The sequence below is a fragment of the Dipodomys spectabilis genome, unplaced genomic scaffold, assembly GCF_019054845.1.
Source record: "Dipodomys spectabilis isolate Male_0828 unplaced genomic scaffold, ASM1905484v1 ptg000140l, whole genome shotgun sequence".
Taxonomy (NCBI): domain Eukaryota; kingdom Metazoa; phylum Chordata; class Mammalia; order Rodentia; family Heteromyidae; genus Dipodomys; species Dipodomys spectabilis.
The window spans coordinates 22976395-22994986 of NW_024870817.1; the positions used below are offsets into that span (position 1 = coordinate 22976395).

At 46.0% G+C, this 18592-nt stretch overlaps 1 protein-coding gene across 3 annotated transcripts in view; it reads left to right on the forward strand.

Moving 5' to 3' along the window:
* The window catches only part of Lhfpl2 (LHFPL tetraspan subfamily member 2), a 138758-nt gene extending 120605 nt beyond the window's left edge, over positions 1-18153 (forward strand). For all 3 annotated transcript variants that reach the window (XM_042690847.1, XM_042690848.1, XM_042690849.1), the window contains 2 exons: positions 505-1144; positions 16516-18153. In XM_042690847.1, coding sequence (XP_042546781.1) covers positions 721-1144; positions 16516-16772 — 681 coding nt within the window. In that variant the 5' untranslated portion in view covers positions 505-720 and the 3' untranslated portion in view covers positions 16773-18153. The remainder of the gene's footprint in view (positions 1-504; positions 1145-16515) is intronic.
* The last annotated feature ends 439 nt before the right edge of the window (positions 18154-18592 follow it).

Below are 18592 nucleotides of genomic sequence, written 5' to 3' on the forward strand. Positions count from 1 at the left end.
AGACTAGGGAGCAGGAGTTTCCCCAGCCCTGGCTGCCAGGGCAGTGTGCCCAGTGGCGGGTGACCCTGCGCTGCGTGCAGGCCCCGCCTTTCTCTTCCTGCCCTGCTGCCCCAGATCAAGTCACCCGCAGTTGTGAGCTTGTAGATGGGGAGACCTGGAAAGAAAGACACCCAGCACATGCCCGCAGACCGCCCCGCTTCCCCCCTGCAGGCTGGCTGAGACCTGGGTGTGTGCGTGCACCCCGCCCCTACCAGGACCCCTCACCCCTCCCTGCCAGACAGATCGGCGGTGCGGGCGGGGCCGGAGCCGGGGAGGGTGAGAGCCGGGGGCGGGAAGGTGGCCGGGGGGGGGGGGGGGGGTGAGGGGGGGGCAGGAAGGTGGCGGGGGCGGGCTTCCCCCCCCTCCCGTCCCGGGGCAGGCCGGCGGGCGGGGAGCCCGGCTGGGGGGCGGGCCGGGAGGCGGGGCCTGGGAGCCGCTCACGCCCTGCTCTCTGCTCTGCCCTAGGTGAGGAGGCCGCGCGGGCCGGGGAGTTTCGGTGTCGCTCAGCAGGAATGCTGCCGGTCCCCCGGGGTGAACGATCGAGGACCCCCGCTGCCTGCCGCCCCTTCCCGAGCCGCCTGGGCTGCCTCCCGCGCCCCCACCGGCTGGCTTAAAAAGAAAAAAAGCACACCAAACACTGACCCCTGGACCCCTGCCGCATCTCCCCCCGCGAGCACCAATATGTGTCATGTCATTGTCACCTGCCGCTCCATGCTCTGGACCCTCATGAGTATCGTGGTGGCTTTTGCGGAGCTCATCGCCTTCATGAGCGCAGACTGGCTGATCGGGAGAGCCAAGAGCCGCAGCGGCGCGGAGCCCACGGGCGCCGGCCCCTCTGAGCCCTACCACCCGACCCTGGGCATCTACGCCCGCTGCATCCGCAACCCGGGCGTGCAGCACCTCCCGCGGGACACGCTGTGCGGGCCCTACGCCGAGAGCTTCGGCGAGATCGCCAGCGGCTTCTGGCAAGCCACCGCGATCTTCCTGGCCGTGGGGATCTCCATTCTCTGCGTGGTGGCCCTGGTGTCGGTCTTCACCATGTGTGTGCAGAGCATCATGAAGAAGAGTATCTTCAACGTCTGCGGGCTCCTGCAAGGAATCGCAGGTAAGCGCGGACCGGCGGGAAGGCGCGCGGAGCCCGGCCAGCTGCGGCAGCCTGCCACTTGTGGATTCCCACTCGCTGCCCGCGGCTCCCTGAGCGCTGGGATGAGGTTTCCTTGCTGATAGTCGGTTCCTGGCCTGTGTGGTGGGTGACACGGGTCCCTTTCCGTGTGTCTGTCACCTGCGCTAAGACCTGGTCCTCTCAGGCCTGCCAGTGGCGCTCCTCCTTCCTTGTGTTTCCTGAGGGTCTGAGTTGTTCAGGGTTGTTGGAATCCTACGTTTGCTTTGCGGGTTCAATTCAAATTCTCCCAGGAGAATTTGGTGAGCGAGGTCTCACCTGCAGCAAGCGCCCCAAACTGTGTAAGCACCTTGTTGGGGGGTGGGCAGTGAAGACCTTCTCTCCCCCCACCCCACGCCTGCACGATTTCTGCTCTGGGCCTGGGAAGACCATGCAGGCTTGGAAGGAATTTGTATCAGATGCTTTGTGTTCAGTGATGTTCTCACGTAAATTGTCTCCTTGGAGCCTGACCGTGTTTTATACACTCAAATCGGAAAATGCAAGCAAACTTCCACTTTCTGGGAGCTTCTTACCAAGGAGCCTATTGGAAATGGGTGGAAAGAAAAGTTAGAGCTCTTTCCAGTGACCCCAGGGAAAGCTGTGCACTGCTGGAAAAGGGCCTCTACCCCCAGCCCTCCCCAGAGGGCTGAAGGTGGATGGGGACAGCAGCAGACTGTTTGGGCTCCAGGGGATCTTTTTGTGTGGCTGCATTAGGTGACATCCCATGTAAGTAGAAGGGACAGACTTACAGACTTAAGTGTGATTTTCGGGTGGTGGAGGGGGGGGGTGCAAGTGTTTACTTTCTAACCAACCTCTTTATGAAGCTCAACTCTGTCTAGTAGGAGGAGCAGGAATCCATCACAGCCCTACTGAGGGGCCCAAGTGATTCAGCCATTAGAAAGCCCAAGGCAGGGGGTTCTTCAGCAGGGGCTCCTGAGAAACAGACCCCAAATGAATGAACTCTAGTCTGCCTCATAGTTGAAGCTTGAGCTCAGCAGGGCTAGCTTCCAAATAAACAGATCAAATGACAAGAGTTTTTCAAACAGCTGATAAGATAAAGTTCTCCCTTCCTCAAGCCTTAGGGGCCTACTGTGATATGTTTTTGTGGGGAGGAGGTGGGGAGTAGGCCAAGAGCCCCAGGATCCTCAGTCTTTGATTGGCCTGGGCCAATGTACATTTAGACACCCAGGGTCTATAAACTTAATTGTTTCAAAATGACTTTTTTTTTTTTATGCTTGGTACTTTTACCACTGTAGCCACATCTCCACTTCCAGTTTTTTTGGGTTTTTTTTGGTGGCTTAGTGGAGATAAGAGTCCATGGAATTTTCTGCTCAGGCTGGCTTCAAACCTCCATCCTCAGATCTCAGCCATCTTAGTAGTAGCTAAGTACAGGCACAGGACCCTCATTTATCTGCCAGGATTAGTGTACATGAATGACTCTGGCAGTCTGAGGCACTCTGGGAATCTGGGAGACCAGATAAACACCACCTCTCTAGACCTTAGCATTCCTCTTCTGAAAAAGAAAGAAATTGGAAAATATGACTTTAAAAATTTTGACTTTTGGTCCAGTGAAGCTTATTGTCTGTCCCCTTTTGGTTCACTTCTGTAATGTGAAAAGTGTCAGGCGCAACATTTCACCTCTCAGACAGTGCCTCAGGTGCCTATCTTAAGACCTTTGTGAAGTGTTTCCAGAGTCTTCTGAAAAGTTAAAATAAACACACAGATAAAGTGAAGCCAGCACACACAATTTATTCATCCTATTGAAGAGCTCTGGTTGACTTGAGAGGACGATCTAACTTTGTCTACCTTGTTGAATTTAAAATCCTCCCTAGTTTCATCCTGTCATGTGGGTTTATTAGTTGGCTAGTATGCAGGCAAGACTCCTGATTTGTCCTCTAGCAGTGAGAAATGGGAGACTCCCTTCAGCAAAAACAAAAACAAAAACCTGTTCTTTGCAGTTTAGAAGTGAAGTGGAAGCATCTTTTGGCCTTGAAGGCTATTCTACATGAAGCTTTTAGTAAAAGGTTAGTCCATTGAATTCCGTCTCTAAGACAAGCATTAGCTTACCAAACTATTGTGGTGTTTGATGTCTCACGTAAATGGCAAGAACATTTATTTTGCACAACGTTCAGAATGTATTTCCTGGGTTTTCACACACTGCTGTGAGTTTCTCTGACTAAGGCTTCTAGGCATTTATTAAGATGCACTGTATTCATAAAAGGCTTCAGTAAATGGCAGCTCCTTTGCACAACTACTTAAAGATTAAAAAAAAAATTAAAGACTTGAAAAAAAGGAAGTTAAGAGACACCCAAGGGGCTTATCTGCCTCTTCCAAAATTTTCTAAAGAAACTTGAATTTTCTTTCCACCCCTATGACTTAGTCTGTATCTCATAATTTCTGAAATTACTCACAACTTTAAATTGGCAGGAGGCAATTCCTGTCTAGTCACTCTGCTCTCTAGGGGCCACTGGTCTGAGGCCAAGCCCTGAAACCCAGGAAGAAGTAGTTTTTGTTGCTCTGCAGCCTGTCTAGTTGCAGGCCTAGGAGAGGAGATCATGAGAAAGGATTGAGCCGTCTTTGTTCAGAGGGACAGATCTGCTGAGTGGCTCAGTGGGCTGTTTTTTTCATATCAAGCATTCAAATCAGTGTAAGTTACAGCTTTGGGCCTGGAATGGATGGTTGAGAAAGTGGCCAAAGGGTGTGTGAAGCAACTGGCTGCTTTCTTTCCTCTCTGCCCAGCTGCTGTAGCACCTGGTCAGTGCAGCCTTAGCCATGGACTTGCAGCTGTGAGCAGCCCCAGTCTTTACTCCAACCCATCTGTTCACATTGAAACAAATGGGGGAAAAGGAGCCTGTTGCCAGAGTAACACAAGGATTCCTTTTGGCAGAAAGGATTTTTTTTTTTAAAAAGATCTGACTAAATGAAAAATCATGATATTGCAAAACTTACTTGCTTATACCTGATTTAAGGAATAAATAGGTTATTGGCTTATAGGCTTCATTGTATAAATCAATTAAAATTTTGGTATGTTGATTTTAGCAGTTAAATAGGAAAGAATATGTTGCTTCAATGGAAAGTCATTCCTGGGTTATGTAAAAAAAATGAAAAACAAACAAAAACAAATTACTAGTTAACAAGATGGTTAACTTGATTTGCCTTCAAGGCCTGGCCTAATAGTGGTCACTAATTACTTGTGCACTGGATACCCTTAGTGTTACACTCAATAGTAATAAAGAGTGCAGGCGTAGAGCTGGATGTTGTGGTATACAACATGGAATGGCACAGCTGCTAAGGAAGTGGAAAGAAGAGGAAGATAGTCCTAGGCTGCCAGAGACTTTCTAAAAACAAGCCAAAGCCCAAAAGGACTTGGAACATGGCTCAGTACTGTAGTAGAAAGCAGTCCTGAAAATAAAGCAGCTGTGAAACACTGACCAACTTACTTCACTCCTGAAGGCCTTGGCTTTATCACTTGTGAAATGAGAATTCATTCCCCATGGCATTTTGAAGAGAGAAGCCTTCTTAGCAAATTTTAGCATATTTTTCATTTCCCAGAATTGCTACTTTCTAAGGAATAAGATACCTTTCATAGTATTTATTTAGGAATTTATTTTTATCGGTTGTGGGGCTTGAACTCTGGGCTTGGTGGCTGTCCCTGGGCTCTTCAGCTCAAGGCGAGTGCTCTACTGCTTGAGCCACAGCAGCACTTCCAGTTTTCTAGTGGTTTATTGGAGATAAAAGTCTCATGGCCTTTCCTGCCCGAGCTGGCTTTGAACCGTGATCCTCAGATTTCAGCCTCCTGAGTAGCTAGGATTACAGGCGTGAGCCACCGATGCCCGGCTTTTCATAGTCTTTAGAACTGACCTTGTTCTCTTCAGTCATGAGAGCCCGCCTGTGCTGGCTACCAGGCGCAGAACAGGACTGGACTTCCATATGAACTCATATCATTTTTTGAAAAAGCAGAAGATAACAATAGTATCAAAAGGAAAATGTCTTCCTCCCACCCCCCTTTCATGACACTCTCCTCTGTTCCTTTTCTTTCTGGCAGCAGCTTCCACACTGAACCAATTGCAGGTGGCTTTTCAGACTCCCCTGGCAACATAAATCTCAGGCTGAATGGTCTTCACTAGGTGGGGGCATGTCGAGGACTTGGCAGAGCCAGAAACACATATGGGTTCAGATCCCCCTGGGATTCATTACCAAAGCTGGGTAACCAGCCAGCAGGGCTATTTTTTTTATTTTTACTTTTTTTTTTTGCCAGCTGTCTTCCTTAGGTTGTGACCTGGATGTAATCCATAGTGAAACTGTAGAATGCAAAGATCCAGGTTTTCCATGACAGCATCAAGCAGTTTGTTTTTGGATGCATGTAGGCCTCACTTACAAGTCCATGGAATCCCCAGTGACTCAGGTTTGGGCCAGAAGCCATTAAAATGAGCTCAGGATTTGGCTCACTTGTGCTGGCATGGACTGCTCCACTGGGACTGCATGTGGGTTGGACTAGCATCTGAGCTGCTGGGCCTGGCTGCCTGCTGACTTCCAGTCTTCCCTCACAGGCCTCTTTGCTTCTCCAGAGCTCTCTGCTTCCTGTCTGCACAGTCTCAGTCCAGTAGGATTGCCTCAGTGATCCAGCTGCCTCACCAGTCTGACTAGACTGATTGCTGCAGGAATGGAATGGCCCTGAGAACTTTCTGCCATGGTGCCTACGGGGCCTGGCTGATGTGAGACTTGGCTTTCCTGGAAGTGAGCAAAGTAGTTAAAGAAGGAACAGAGTAGATAAAAAGAAAAGGGAAGCCAGGCGCTGGTGGCTCACACCAGTAATGCCAGCTACTCAGGAGGCTGAGATCTGAGGATCACAGTTCAAAGCCAGCTGGGGCAGGAAAGTCTGTGAGACTCTCAATAAACTACTCAGAAAAAAGCTGGAAGTGGTGCTGTGGCTCAAGTGGCAGAGCCCTAGCTGTGAGCACAGAAAGGCTCAGGGACAGAGCCAGGCCCAGTTCAAGCCGCAGGACTGGCAAAGGAATAGGAAAAGAACCTGTGAGAATGGGTTTGTTTTTGCCTCTGTAGAATTGCTTAGATTTTGATGAACTTGTATGTGTGGAGACGTGAGTGGGCAGGAAATATACGCAGAACTAGCATTCCCATTGGTATTTCCTCACAGGGGCTTCAAGGTGATGACTTCAACCCAGACTATTGCCAGCTTCCATTTGAATTAATCTCCTGTTCACTCAGTCTCATACAAAAGAACTGGATTAGCTGTTAGAAAAGAAACAGGGGCACAGGAAACAAAGTGTCCCACCCATAATTTCTTTTTTTTTTGGGTCCGGTCATGGGGCCTGAACTCTGGGCCTGGGCACTGTCCCTCAGCTCTTCAGCTCAAGGCTAGCCTTCTACCACTTGAGCCACAGCGCCACTTCCGGCTTTTTTCTTTTTGCTTATGTGGTGCTGAGGAATTGAACCCAGGGCCTCAGGCATGCAAGGCAAGCACTCTACCACTGAGCCACCTTCCCAGCCCCGTCCCACCCATAATTTCATACCTGACAAATTGATAGAGCTTCTCCAGGAATATAGTGTTACCTTACTTGCCCACTTTCAAATTTCCTCTGAGAATGAAAGTATAGGGAACATGCAGTTTTTCTTCCCATGGGTGGGGTGGGGGGGGGGGGGGTTGGGGAGGACTTCTTGGCCACTGAAAGGGCTCTCGATTCCTTTAACAACACATTCACAAAAGTCAGGCTAGCAGTTCCATGTTCTAATCAATTTAAAATTTCCCTGAATATGACATATTTAGCAATGCATCTGCATTAATCCCTAGGGTTGTCACTTTTTTGGTTAAAAAATAAAGTGCTGTGCAGTGGCTGCATAAGTGCAAAGATTTATAGGCGTGGACCTATAGTTTGTTGAGTTTCTGCTCCCACGCTGTATTAGAAGGCACATAAACCCCAAAGAACCAAAAACAAAACAAAAAATTACAGGAAGAAGTCAACCATGACACCAGATTTTTTTTTTAAATCACACAAAAAAATCTGCCTAAATGCAAGTGGACAGGTCTGTAAATCTACAGGCAGATTAGGATCTGTTTTTTTTTTTTAAATCATTTGTAAGGACTAAAAATTGCAAATGCTTTTTAAATTCAGATATAACAATTGATATGCAAATAAAATGTGGACATGGTTTGCTATGGTAACCATTTAATTAGATCAGCCATGGATGATCTATGTTCAAATCACATTAACAAATAATCCATTAAACATGGCTCTGAATATTTACATGAGCAGTTCAGGCACTCTGTTTTAAGAGCTTAAGGCAATCGTAAGCTAAATTGTAAAAACCACTTTAAAAATAATCCACATCTATGAACAACTGCAGTATAATCAGGCATATGTAAGAGTACATAGGTTATATATGGTTTCCTCATACCAGTAACTATCTTTTTTTTGGGGTCCAGTTGTGGGGCCTGAACTCTGGGCCTAGGCGCTATCCCTCAGCTCTTCAGCTCAAGGCTAGCGCTCTACCACTTGAGCACAGCGCCACTTCTGGCTTTTTTTTCTTTTTGCTTATGTGGTGCTGAGGAATCGAACCCAGGGCCTCAGGCATGCAAGGCAAGCGCTCTACCACTGAGCCACCTTCCCAGCCACCAGTAACTATCTTAAGGGGCCAGTAATCACTTTTTAAGAAGATAGCCCCCAAAGAGACAAAATCTAAAAATTCACATATTGAGAATTTGTGTATGTGCCAGTGCTTGGGCTTGAACTCAGGACTTGAGCATTGTTCCTTAACTTTTCAGCTCAAGGCTGGTGCTCTATCACTTGAGCCAAATCCACTTCTGGCTTTTTGGTAGTTAGTTGGAGATAAGATTCTAATGGACTTACTGCCCTGGGTGCCTTCAAACTGTGATCCTCAGACCTCAGCCTCTTGAGTAGCTAGGTTTACAGGCATGAGCCTCTGGCACCTGGCATATATTGATAATTTGAAGTCAGTATTAAAACACAACATAAACCTATAATCCTAGCACTTGGAAAGTAGTGGCAGGAGGATCACAAGACCAAGGCAAGCCTGGACTACATAGTAAGATGCTGTTCTTAAAAAAATAGTGGTTGGAATGTAGCTCAGTGGGAGAGTGCTTTACTTCCAATCACAAGACCTTGGGTTTGATCCCCAGTCCTCTTCTCTCCCACAATAACGCAGTACAAATATATGTAACATTCAAGTCAAAATGCAGAGTGGCTGCCAGGCCACTTCTCCTATCTTTAAGGCACCAGCTGCCCATTTATAGCCATTCATTTTAAGTACAGCAGACACCTTCTGTGGGAATCTTGGTTCTGCGATCCTTTTTGTCATAACTATATTCTGATGGTCATTCATGGAATTGTTTGGGCTACTCTGTCATCTTGTTTACACTTCCCATCCTGAAGACTATTGGCCTTGCCAATTATGCTACCATGGGAGTGTTAGTAGAAAATGGCTATCATACCAGAGTCCTTAAGCATCAGTACAGCCTTTAAAATTTTTATTAATGAATTTTATTAAATTTTATTAATAAACAGGTCTTTCCTTTTCCTCCCCCTCAGAAAATTTCAGTTAAAAGCCTCTGACTTTACTGACACCCTCTACAAAGGCACTCAGTCATCAACTGAAAACCCTTTTCATTACAGTGTACTGACTTCTAATTCCTGGTCTGGCCCTTGAAACAGTCACTGAATGTCAAAAAGTTAAGCCCTAAAACAGCCTGCCCATTAACTCTGAAAACTTCTTTTTGTTGCATCTAGCTTGGAAAGTTTCATATCAGACTCTTGAGACAGAAAATGTAAAAAGAACCTCTTCCCATCATCCTTGGTATATGAACAGTAAAGACATAGCCTCCTCAGAAAGAGGTCCAAGCCTTCTACAGACAAGTCCTCAGCACACACACCCAGCCCCTCACAAGGGCCTCTCCACTACTCAGACTCAATACAATGTAAGAACTAAAATACTGGTCCACTCCACTAGATTACTGCCAGTTCACAGACAGGAGAAAGATAAGACCAATGTAGTGGGAACTAAATGTGTCTTAACTTTATCAGTAGATTATATCCTTTACCCTTTTGTGTTTAATAGATTTTATAAAATATTTTCAGTTTTCTTACATTAGCATGTTGACTTCCCGATTTATGCATAATTTTTGCAAATTTTCACCCATGAACTTCTAAGAGCTGGTGGGAACCTACTGGAGCTCTGTATTGGTGACTGAGTGTTGCTACTGCAGAATGTCTGCAGAGCCCCCTGCCAGGCTCTTCTTGGAGAACATTTGGCCAATTCAGTGGGTAGGGACGCAGATGCGATCTACTAGGGTGTATCCTCCTCATAGTCACTGCCTTGGGAGATTGTGAAAGAAAATGTCCTCATTTCCCAATAGTTGATGACCCACAGATGGCTTTTAGGAACTTCCAGAATGACTCCCAATGGTCAGGATGGAAGATGACTTGGGGGAAAAAAAGTACAGACTGAAAACAGAGGGAAGCACTGAAGTAAATGTTAACCAGCATACGTTAGGATACTGTCTGGGATTGCAGCATACCTGGAGTGCTGCACCACTGTAGAGAGATGGGCCTCAGGGTTAATCTGTTCTTCTAGTGGGATCGCAGAGACCTGCCCCTCCACTTCTCACTGATCTATGACTTCTCTTCAGGCTGCCAAGAGGAGCTTTTCCTGGGTGGTGGAATAGTGTGCAAGCTGGCTGCTTTTGGAGACCACCGTGCTTCTTCCACAGATGGCTGGGTCACCCCATCATCTCCTGTCCCCTCATCTTTTCACCTATCATTTTTCTGCCCCTCTCCATCTCTCCACTTCCTGCTCTCCTTTGGACCATTCCCAGTGAGGGCTACGGCTAGGAAGAGTTGGAATCATTTCAGAGTTGTATGGCTAAAGAGTGGACTCTAGATAACTGAAAACTTATTACATTTCATTGACTTACTATTTTCTGTCTACCTCTCAACAACAACTGTTTTCTGTTGCCAGGGAAGTGGTCCATAGCATTAAACAGTTAAGTAAAAGGCCAGACCAATGGTTTGGCACCCAAGTGAGCCGCCTGTTGGCCCAAACTGCCAGTCCCTGAGATTCGTGTTATTGAATGGTTTTACTCCAGCTCTTTCCAGAATGTGGCAAGAACTTCCCACGCTGGCTTCATTTTAAAATGTAACATACTCTTATCAATCTTGTTCCTCATTCATCGATCTAATAGACAAATACTTATGAATCACAACATACTATACACCAGTCACTGTCTTAGGCAAATTGGGACACAAGTCCCCATCACAGAGTTTACATTCAAGCTGGAGGGGACAGACAATAGGCAAAGTCAGTAAAGTGCTAAAGGTGATGGGTGAGATGTGTAAAGAGCAGTTTAGCTGGGGTACACTGGGGTAGTAGGGTGGGGGCGGCAATTATAATACATTGTATAGTCAGGGTAAGATTTTCTGAGATGAGATAGAATCAAAGGAAGGAAATAAAAAAGTTGAACATGAGTAACAAAATATTCCAACCTTTCAAGAATCCTTGAAACAAAGGTTTTTCTGGTAAACTCATGTGGACTTTGCAGGAGTCACTGGTACCATCTTATACCTGAAGAACACGAGAACTGAACTTCCATTTGCTGAGATGAGGTTGCCAAGGTGAAAAATGGAAATGAGCTCGGTTTGGACATAAGCTTAAATACCTTGTTACATCCAGATGGAGATCAAGCGGGCAGTTAGAAATACAGCTCTGTAGTTAAACTTGGTGATAATAATTCAGGAGATAGTAGCAATGGGTATTTAAAGCCACCGGACCACATGCAATCCATAGGGCACTGTAGCCATGGAAAAGGATGAAGAGCTGAGCCATGAACATTCTCCATGTGGAGATTGGGAAAATATGGAAAAATAGCACCAGGTAAAGCCAGTGTCGAATACTGGCAGATGGCCTAAACTCTGTGTGAAGATAATGCTCCTGTCTTGGTCTTATCTTGTGCCTTTAGCGCTTGTTGAACCTGACGGTTGAAGGTAACAGCTCTAACAAGCTTAACGACGTTTCTCGCAGATTGAGGCCACTCGCTTGCTTGGTTTGTGTGAGATAGTCACATGGATGAGAGCCAAGGTGGCCTCAGATACTGAAGTACAGTATACTGAGTGAGGTCAGCCTGGGCTTAGTGAACTCTCCAAGGCAGACCTCTCAGGTCATGGGACAGATGTGACTCAAGGTGAAAAACCTGACACTGGGTAGATTTTTTCCCATCTCTTCCAGAGAAGAATTGGGCGTTTGATCATGTTAGATGGATGTTCTATGTTCCTAAATGAGTTTTAATAACAGTGTGTTACAGGCAGGTTCATAGGACAGTGGGGGCACTGTGGGAAGCAGTGACAATTGTTTCCCAGAGGTGACATCTGGACTGGGATGGAGAGTATTTCTGGATGATTGCAAACTCAAGGAGTCAGCATGATTTAAAACAACAACAAATATGTACCTACTCAGGTTGCTGGCCCACGTAGTGTGACCCATTCTTGAGTATTGCTGCTTAGAAGCCTATGACACTGATGACGTCCCCTTACCTTTGGCACTCAGCCAAGAATATGGCAGACAACAAATTCTGTGGCACTCCTCCAAGGTTGTCTCCTTGGAGGCCACACTCTCCCATTATTATTATTCAGCCTGATCTCAGTGGCTTGCTGTGGCTACTTCCTCAGGGACGTTAATTTGTGTCCTTAGGGTGTTCATAGATTCAGGGTGTGTCTCTTGATAATGGCTGACAGAGGTGTTCCATGTTGTGGCTCCCTGTGCAGACTAAGGCCTGATGTGTGTGTGTGGGATTCAGTCTGGAGGATTGTCTGAAGGAGGAGGAGCATGGCACCTGCAGACTCACATGCTCAGATATTCCCAGAGCAGGAACTGGCAGGTAGACCTCTGGTAAGGCAGAAAATGCCTTCCTTTGAAACAGGAGGTGATCCACAAAGACTGGAAGCCTGAAGACCATTTCTTGGTCAACAAATAGAAAGTACAGCGGTTGTATGGTGCAGTCTCACGAGGAGGGAAAGGCTATAGGACGGCTATAGAACCTTTCTCTACACTTGGCTATGGACAACACCCCTGAAGCCTGAGGGCACCCGCTGCAGGTCAGGTGCCATTGGATCCAGTGTCCATCCTTCCTACCTATGCTGTGATTAAAATACACTGGACCCCAGGGCAGAAAGGCTGCCGAAGGTTTCAATTTTACAGCTTGTCTTTTCCACTCTATGATGGCTGTTGAGAAAAAATAGGACTGTGGTTATTTCTGGTGTGTTTCAGTTTTTAAGTCCCTTCAAGCCTTAGGCAACTGGAAGGTAGTGATAAGGTACAGTTCCTTCTCTTGGGAACCACAATCGTAATTACCTGCATCAAACCCAAAGCACATGTTTAGGTTCTTCAGAGAGACAGGAAATTTCTGTGCAGGTGATTTCAACTGCTGGGAGGATAATGTGATTAAGGTAGTAGAGGTCATTGGGGGTCGGGGGTTGGAAGGATCCTGTGTGGCCTGCAGGAGAGCTACCCTCTGTGAAGGTGGCAAGACTGTTTTCCAGCCTGGAGTAGCAGGTGCAGGGCAGTCTAAGTGACTAACCCTCTTTGCACTTCCTTTTTTGATACCAGTAGTAAGGTTAAGGTCAAGGCAAGCAAGTGCCTACCTTTCTGTGTCAGTCCTTAACAGGGGCACTTGAATCACCAAGCTTTCTAGAGTTCTTTGATAGAGGAGGCTTTATCTAAATACCAAGAGAAATAATGTGGTTTTTGCCTACCTGAAGTCCAGTGTTGATGGCAGACTTTGACCTTGCATTTTCTTGCCACTGGCTGGCTAATTGATAGCGCTGTTAACTTGTGGGTACCAAAGTCACTACACAAGGTGATCTCTCCTTCCACCCCCAAGTCACTGAGAAGAGCTAAGACACTCTTCTTTCCCCATCTGGGGAAATGGTGGTTCCAGCCCCCTTAGCATCTGCTGGGCGGAATGGACCACTGATGCTTTTCATCACTCTCCCAGGTAGACTTCACGTCCACTTATACTCAAGCTGAGACTTTCAAGGGACTCAGACTGCTGAGATGAGGTTGCCAAGGTGAAAATGGAGTGAGCTCGGTTTGGACATAAGCTTAAATACCTTGTTACATCCAGGTGGAGATCAAGCAGGCTTTTGGAAGCTGTAGTTAAACTTGGTGATAATAATTCAGGAGACAGTAGCAATGGGTATTTAAAGCCACCGGACCACATGCAATCCACAGGGCACTGTAGCCATGGAAGAGGACCAAGAGCTGAGCCATGAACATTCTCCATGTAGAGATTGAGAAACTATGGAAGAGCCTTCTGCTGTCCTTATTCAAAAAGAAAGCCGATGGCAACCACTTGGGGAGCTAGGTCTGCGCTGTGATCAAGTGGAATGGCATGGGGGGAAGTGCTTCTGGGCTCCACAGGCTGCCAGAGGAAGGACTGTGCCCTTTAAAGCTGCCTGCTCCCTAACGGGCTGCCGAACTGAAGTAGCCAGAGCATATCTAGCACAGGAGACAGGGATGCTATGGCAGCAAGCACAATGCTTTCCAGACACTAGCAGATTGCCAGTGAATGTGAATATTTAACTGTAAAATAAGAACACTGACCTAAAGGGGAAGAGCAGTGCTCTTGCCTAGGGCCTGCCCCAAGGAGCTTCTTACCAAGGTCCTGGACGAAGGAAACTATGGCAGATCTCTGTGTGTCTTGAATGAGACTTCATGCAGACAGAATCAACTGGGGTTTGTCATAGACCTCAGAAGCCTTTACAAAATGGTTAAATCTTTTAGATCTCCTAGCTGAGTAAACTTCTATTCAGATGGAGAACTTTGTTCTTTCAAAGGTGCCAAATTATAGCCTGCTATCCTCGCATCTCCTTCAAGTCATGCCTTTTGAAATGCCTTCAAAAAGTAAACTGGTCCTGCACACTTACACAGGAGAGATGTGCCAGAGGCTTTACCTTGTTGTCTGCTTGTTGCGTCCCAGTTTGTTATGAATGTAGGAAGTATTCTTCAGACTTGAAATTCACACCTACCTTTTCTAGCCAGGTGGTGGTGGTTCACGCCTATAATCCTAAGTATTCAGAAGGTTGATAACTGAAGATAATAGTTCAAAGCCAGCCTGGGTAGAAAAGTCTGAGAGACTTTTTATCTCTAATTGACCAGCAAAAAGCCAGAATAGGAGCTATGTTTGAAATGATAGAGAACACAAGGCCCGGTACTGACACACAAAACCCCACCCTTTTCAAAGGTTGCTCTGCTAAAAGATGACAGAACTTGGATTTAAACAGCATCTTACTTTACTGAGAGCTGTTAACTAAACCACAAAATTTAGGGAGTTTCAGCCGTGTCCTCATCTTGCTGTTGTGTCCTAACTTCATACTGTTATGTGTCTACTAAATTGTACATAGGAACTTCTGAACCTCTGACTTGGTTGCAGATACCCACCACCTTCCATCAGCAATCGAACCTGAGTGGTCTCCATAGGCTGGTGCCTCACACTGCTCCTCACAGCTTCCCTAGCTCCAGTCATTGCAAGCCAGCTCCCACACCCAAGCCTGTGGAGCACTGTGCCCAGGCCTTTAGTTTTGGAAAGGCTTCTTTGGGGAGCTACTAGTTTCCTATACAGGGAGCCTATAAGTGAATTCCCTTGCGTGCAGCCAGGAATGGTAGAATGGAGTGGGTCAGACCCCAAGCCATTCTATGCAGAAGTTGATACCATCCTCAGTTGACAACTGTGCAGGTTGTACTCTGTGGCTTGAAACTCAGCTCCCTAACCTTCTTTCAGGCCTCGTACTGCTACAGATGCAGTCATGTTCTCTGGGGTGGGGAGGGGTAGGTGAGAGGGTACTACATGACGTGAAAGCTTTGGTGTGGTAAACCCTAAGAATTTCGTTCAAGGTAGAAAGAGAAACAAATGCATGCCAAGACTCACAGAATAAAAATACTATCCCAAAGGAGACTTTGCGTTAGGATTTAGCACTCCTGATTATGTCAGTTTTTAGAAGAACTAGTTTTTTCCTGCCACAAAGAATAAAGCCACCTACCCTTCTGTCAGCATCATGCAGCTGAAATGAAGGAGCTGACCTGTGGGGTCTGGGCCTTCCCGATCAGCTTGCACTGGTGGGTGGTAGGGGCAGGCCTTGGGGTGACGCCAGCCAGGCACCCATAAGCTCATAGCTGACTTGTGCCAAAGAAAATCCTGTGCCTCACGTACTTCTCTTGTCCTAACTGGGGTGCCATCAGGCAGGAAACACATCTCTCAATTGTTACAGTATAATTACGTATTAGTAAACTGTCTGAAATAGAAAATGATGGGGGTCAGCAAAATGGAAGCAGAGCTTGTCTACTCAGGCTGAACTTACAAGTATTCCGACATTCAGAAAATCCTTACAAAACTGTGATTTGCTTTTTTACTTACATATAAAAAAAAACCCCTCTGCTCCAGGTATGCAAGTGGCTGTTGGTAAACACTGATAAAGATTCCTTGCTGGCTTAGGTTAAGGTTTGGCCAGGTGTCATCTCTGCCATTTAACCAGGTTGAGATTACTTGGTTCTGTATGAATTCCCTTCGGCCAGGGGAGAGTTAACAACTCTTTACAAAAATGCCAGATAGAAAATTGGGGGGGGGGGGGGGGTGAAGGGTTTGAAGACAAAACCCAAGAATATTTGCTCTGCTGTTCTAGCACCAATACATTCATTCTTCATTTAGTTTGTAAACAAGTGTGCATGGCTATGTTCTAGTAAAACTTTATAAAGCCACATTTGGCCTTAGTTTGTCAACCTCTGTCTTAAAAGGGAAATGTTCATTGCAGTAGAGCCCTGTAAATAAAAAATTAACTTACTTGTCTAGAAAAGTTACTTGATGGATTTGTTATATGTACAAAAGTAGCTAAAACTATTTCTAATACTTTTTTTTCTTTTCCTTTTTTTCCAGTACTAGAGGTTGAACTGAGAAGTTAGCCTTCAGCCAGGATAGGCAAGCATTGTACTCTTTTGATCTATATACACCCAGCCCTTTTGTTTGTATCCTGCTTTTGATACAGGGTCTCTAACTCCACTCAACTCACCATCCTCCAGCCTCTGCTTCCTAAGTAGATGGGACTATAAGCATACACCACCATGCCCAGCTACGACGTGATTTAAGTCATTAAATTGCATTAAAAAGCTCCTAGCTATTTCTATTGCAAAAGGGATGCTACTGCACAAAGCAAGAAAACCAGGCCACCATTAGGCAGGTGTGAATGGGCAGTGCAGGACTAGAGCCATGGACTTCACCTCATTTTCTCTCTGTCCCACAGGTCTGTTCCTTATCCTCGGTTTGATACTCTACCCTGCCGGCTGGGGCTGCCAAAAAGCCATAGACTACTGTGGACCTTATGCATCTGCCTACAAACCTGGAGACTGCTCTTTGGGATGGGCCTTTTATACAGCCATTGGTGGCACGGTCCTCACTTTCATCTGTGCTGTCTTCTCCGCACAAGCAGAAATCGCAACTTCCAGTGACAAAGTACAGGAAGAAATCGAAGAGGGGAAAAACCTTATCTGCCTCCTTTAGTTTGGAAGAGACATGCTTTTCTTTCTTGGGTGACCTTGTGGAACAGCCATCATTTGAATCAAAGGAGAACTAGCCTTTACCTTCCAAAGCTACCAATGACGGCCACCATCCGGCTAAGCAGAGCAACCAGACATAGGGCTGGATGCAGTGCAAATGAGAAGGGATGGACCTCGAACACAGTATAGAATCCTGACTGTGGTTGTGCATTACTGTCAGACTCCACCTCCCCCAGGGCTCCATGAAGGATGGAATAGTGGTCGCAGCCTTCCTCTGGCCACAGAGACCATTTGCCAGTTCTACAGGCCATCTGAGGCATATTTCTGCCCTAAAATTGTATGCCTGTGAGCATTCTGCCTTAGAATGAGGTCTGTGGGTCACTGTTTTGGTTTCCTTTTTTAAGTTGTGTGTTAAAGATTAAAAGGAAGACTACAGACTTACTGGGGACAGGTTGTGTTTGTTAAAGGACACAGCAAAACAGGAACAGAGTGGGATCCAGGGCAAAGTGGATTAACTGAGCGGTCACTCCAAGATTTTAGAAAGTTTTGAGTTAAGGAAGATTAAAGACCAGTACCTTATATGAGAAAAAAATCTACAAGACCTTGCCAGTGCAGATTCTTTCCTAGTACCCAAACCAGCTCTGACTCCTCTCCCTCAGAGATCACAGTTCTGCTAGGGTCAGGACTGGGCTTTGGTTGCCAAATGAAACCTTGCTGTCCTTCCAGGGACAGCCATGGCCTCTTGTTAGATAGTCACTGGAAGGAGCTGTCAGAACCTTGAGTTTGTAGGGACAGCTCTCTGTCTGTTGGAAATCATACTATAGTCAGGTGACTTCCAACCCCTTCAGCAGAATGGTATTCTTTACAGAAAAAAAGGGGGTGCTTCTTGAGTTACTGTTTTGATCCTGAAACAAGAACAGCCACAGGCCACTATTAAAAAGGATTCAGGGCTTCTAAGCTGGTTTCCATAAATTATCAATATTATTGATTCAGGAAGATAGTAATCAGAATGACCTAAGTAGCCAGAAACAACTAGTCAGGCATTATGTGAGGTTTAAGAACTACAGAATGGTACAGAAACACTCCTGGAACTGCTGGGCTTCTAGAAGGATTAAAAGCAAGTCTTTTTGGTTTTATGAATGTGTTCATTTGAGGTTTTGTTTTGAAAGTTTAACAAAGAGTTAGCTAAGCACCTTCTTTCCTACTGTCAATACTGTGTGCTAAAAACTACCACTTATGCGAGTAACCCTGATTCATTTTACAACCTTGCCCTAGTGAATCATCTTTAAGCTTTGAGAGTTTAGAATTATCCCTGGGTGCAGAGGCAACTAAAGTTTCATACTTTATGGTCTTTGGCTACACCAGAAACCATCTTACTTCTCACAGATGAAAGGCAAGAGGGGTGTTATGCCACTTTTCAGTAAGTTCACCACCTTAAACCAAAGTTTAAAAGAAGCAAAGTAGAAACTATACAGCTTTTTTCAAAGACAGAAAAGAGGTTTCCTCCTAGGCAATCAAGGGATCATGTCTCTAAGCACATGAAGAATGGGAATAGGAGCCAATAGATGAGACCCCTGTTCCTGACTGCATTTATAATGTTCTAACAAAGCCCTTGTGCCTACTTAGTAACTATTTTCCAATATCAGCAATACTTGACATTTAAAGCAATTTTGTCATCAGGCAAATCTTGCTCAGTAATTTTTTTCATTACAAGATAGAAATCTCTAACACTAATCTCACAATCTCTTTTCTCCTTATAGGCAAGTCATAACCCTAGAGGATCCTCTGAACATATCACACATACCACTTGCTGTTTGGCAGACG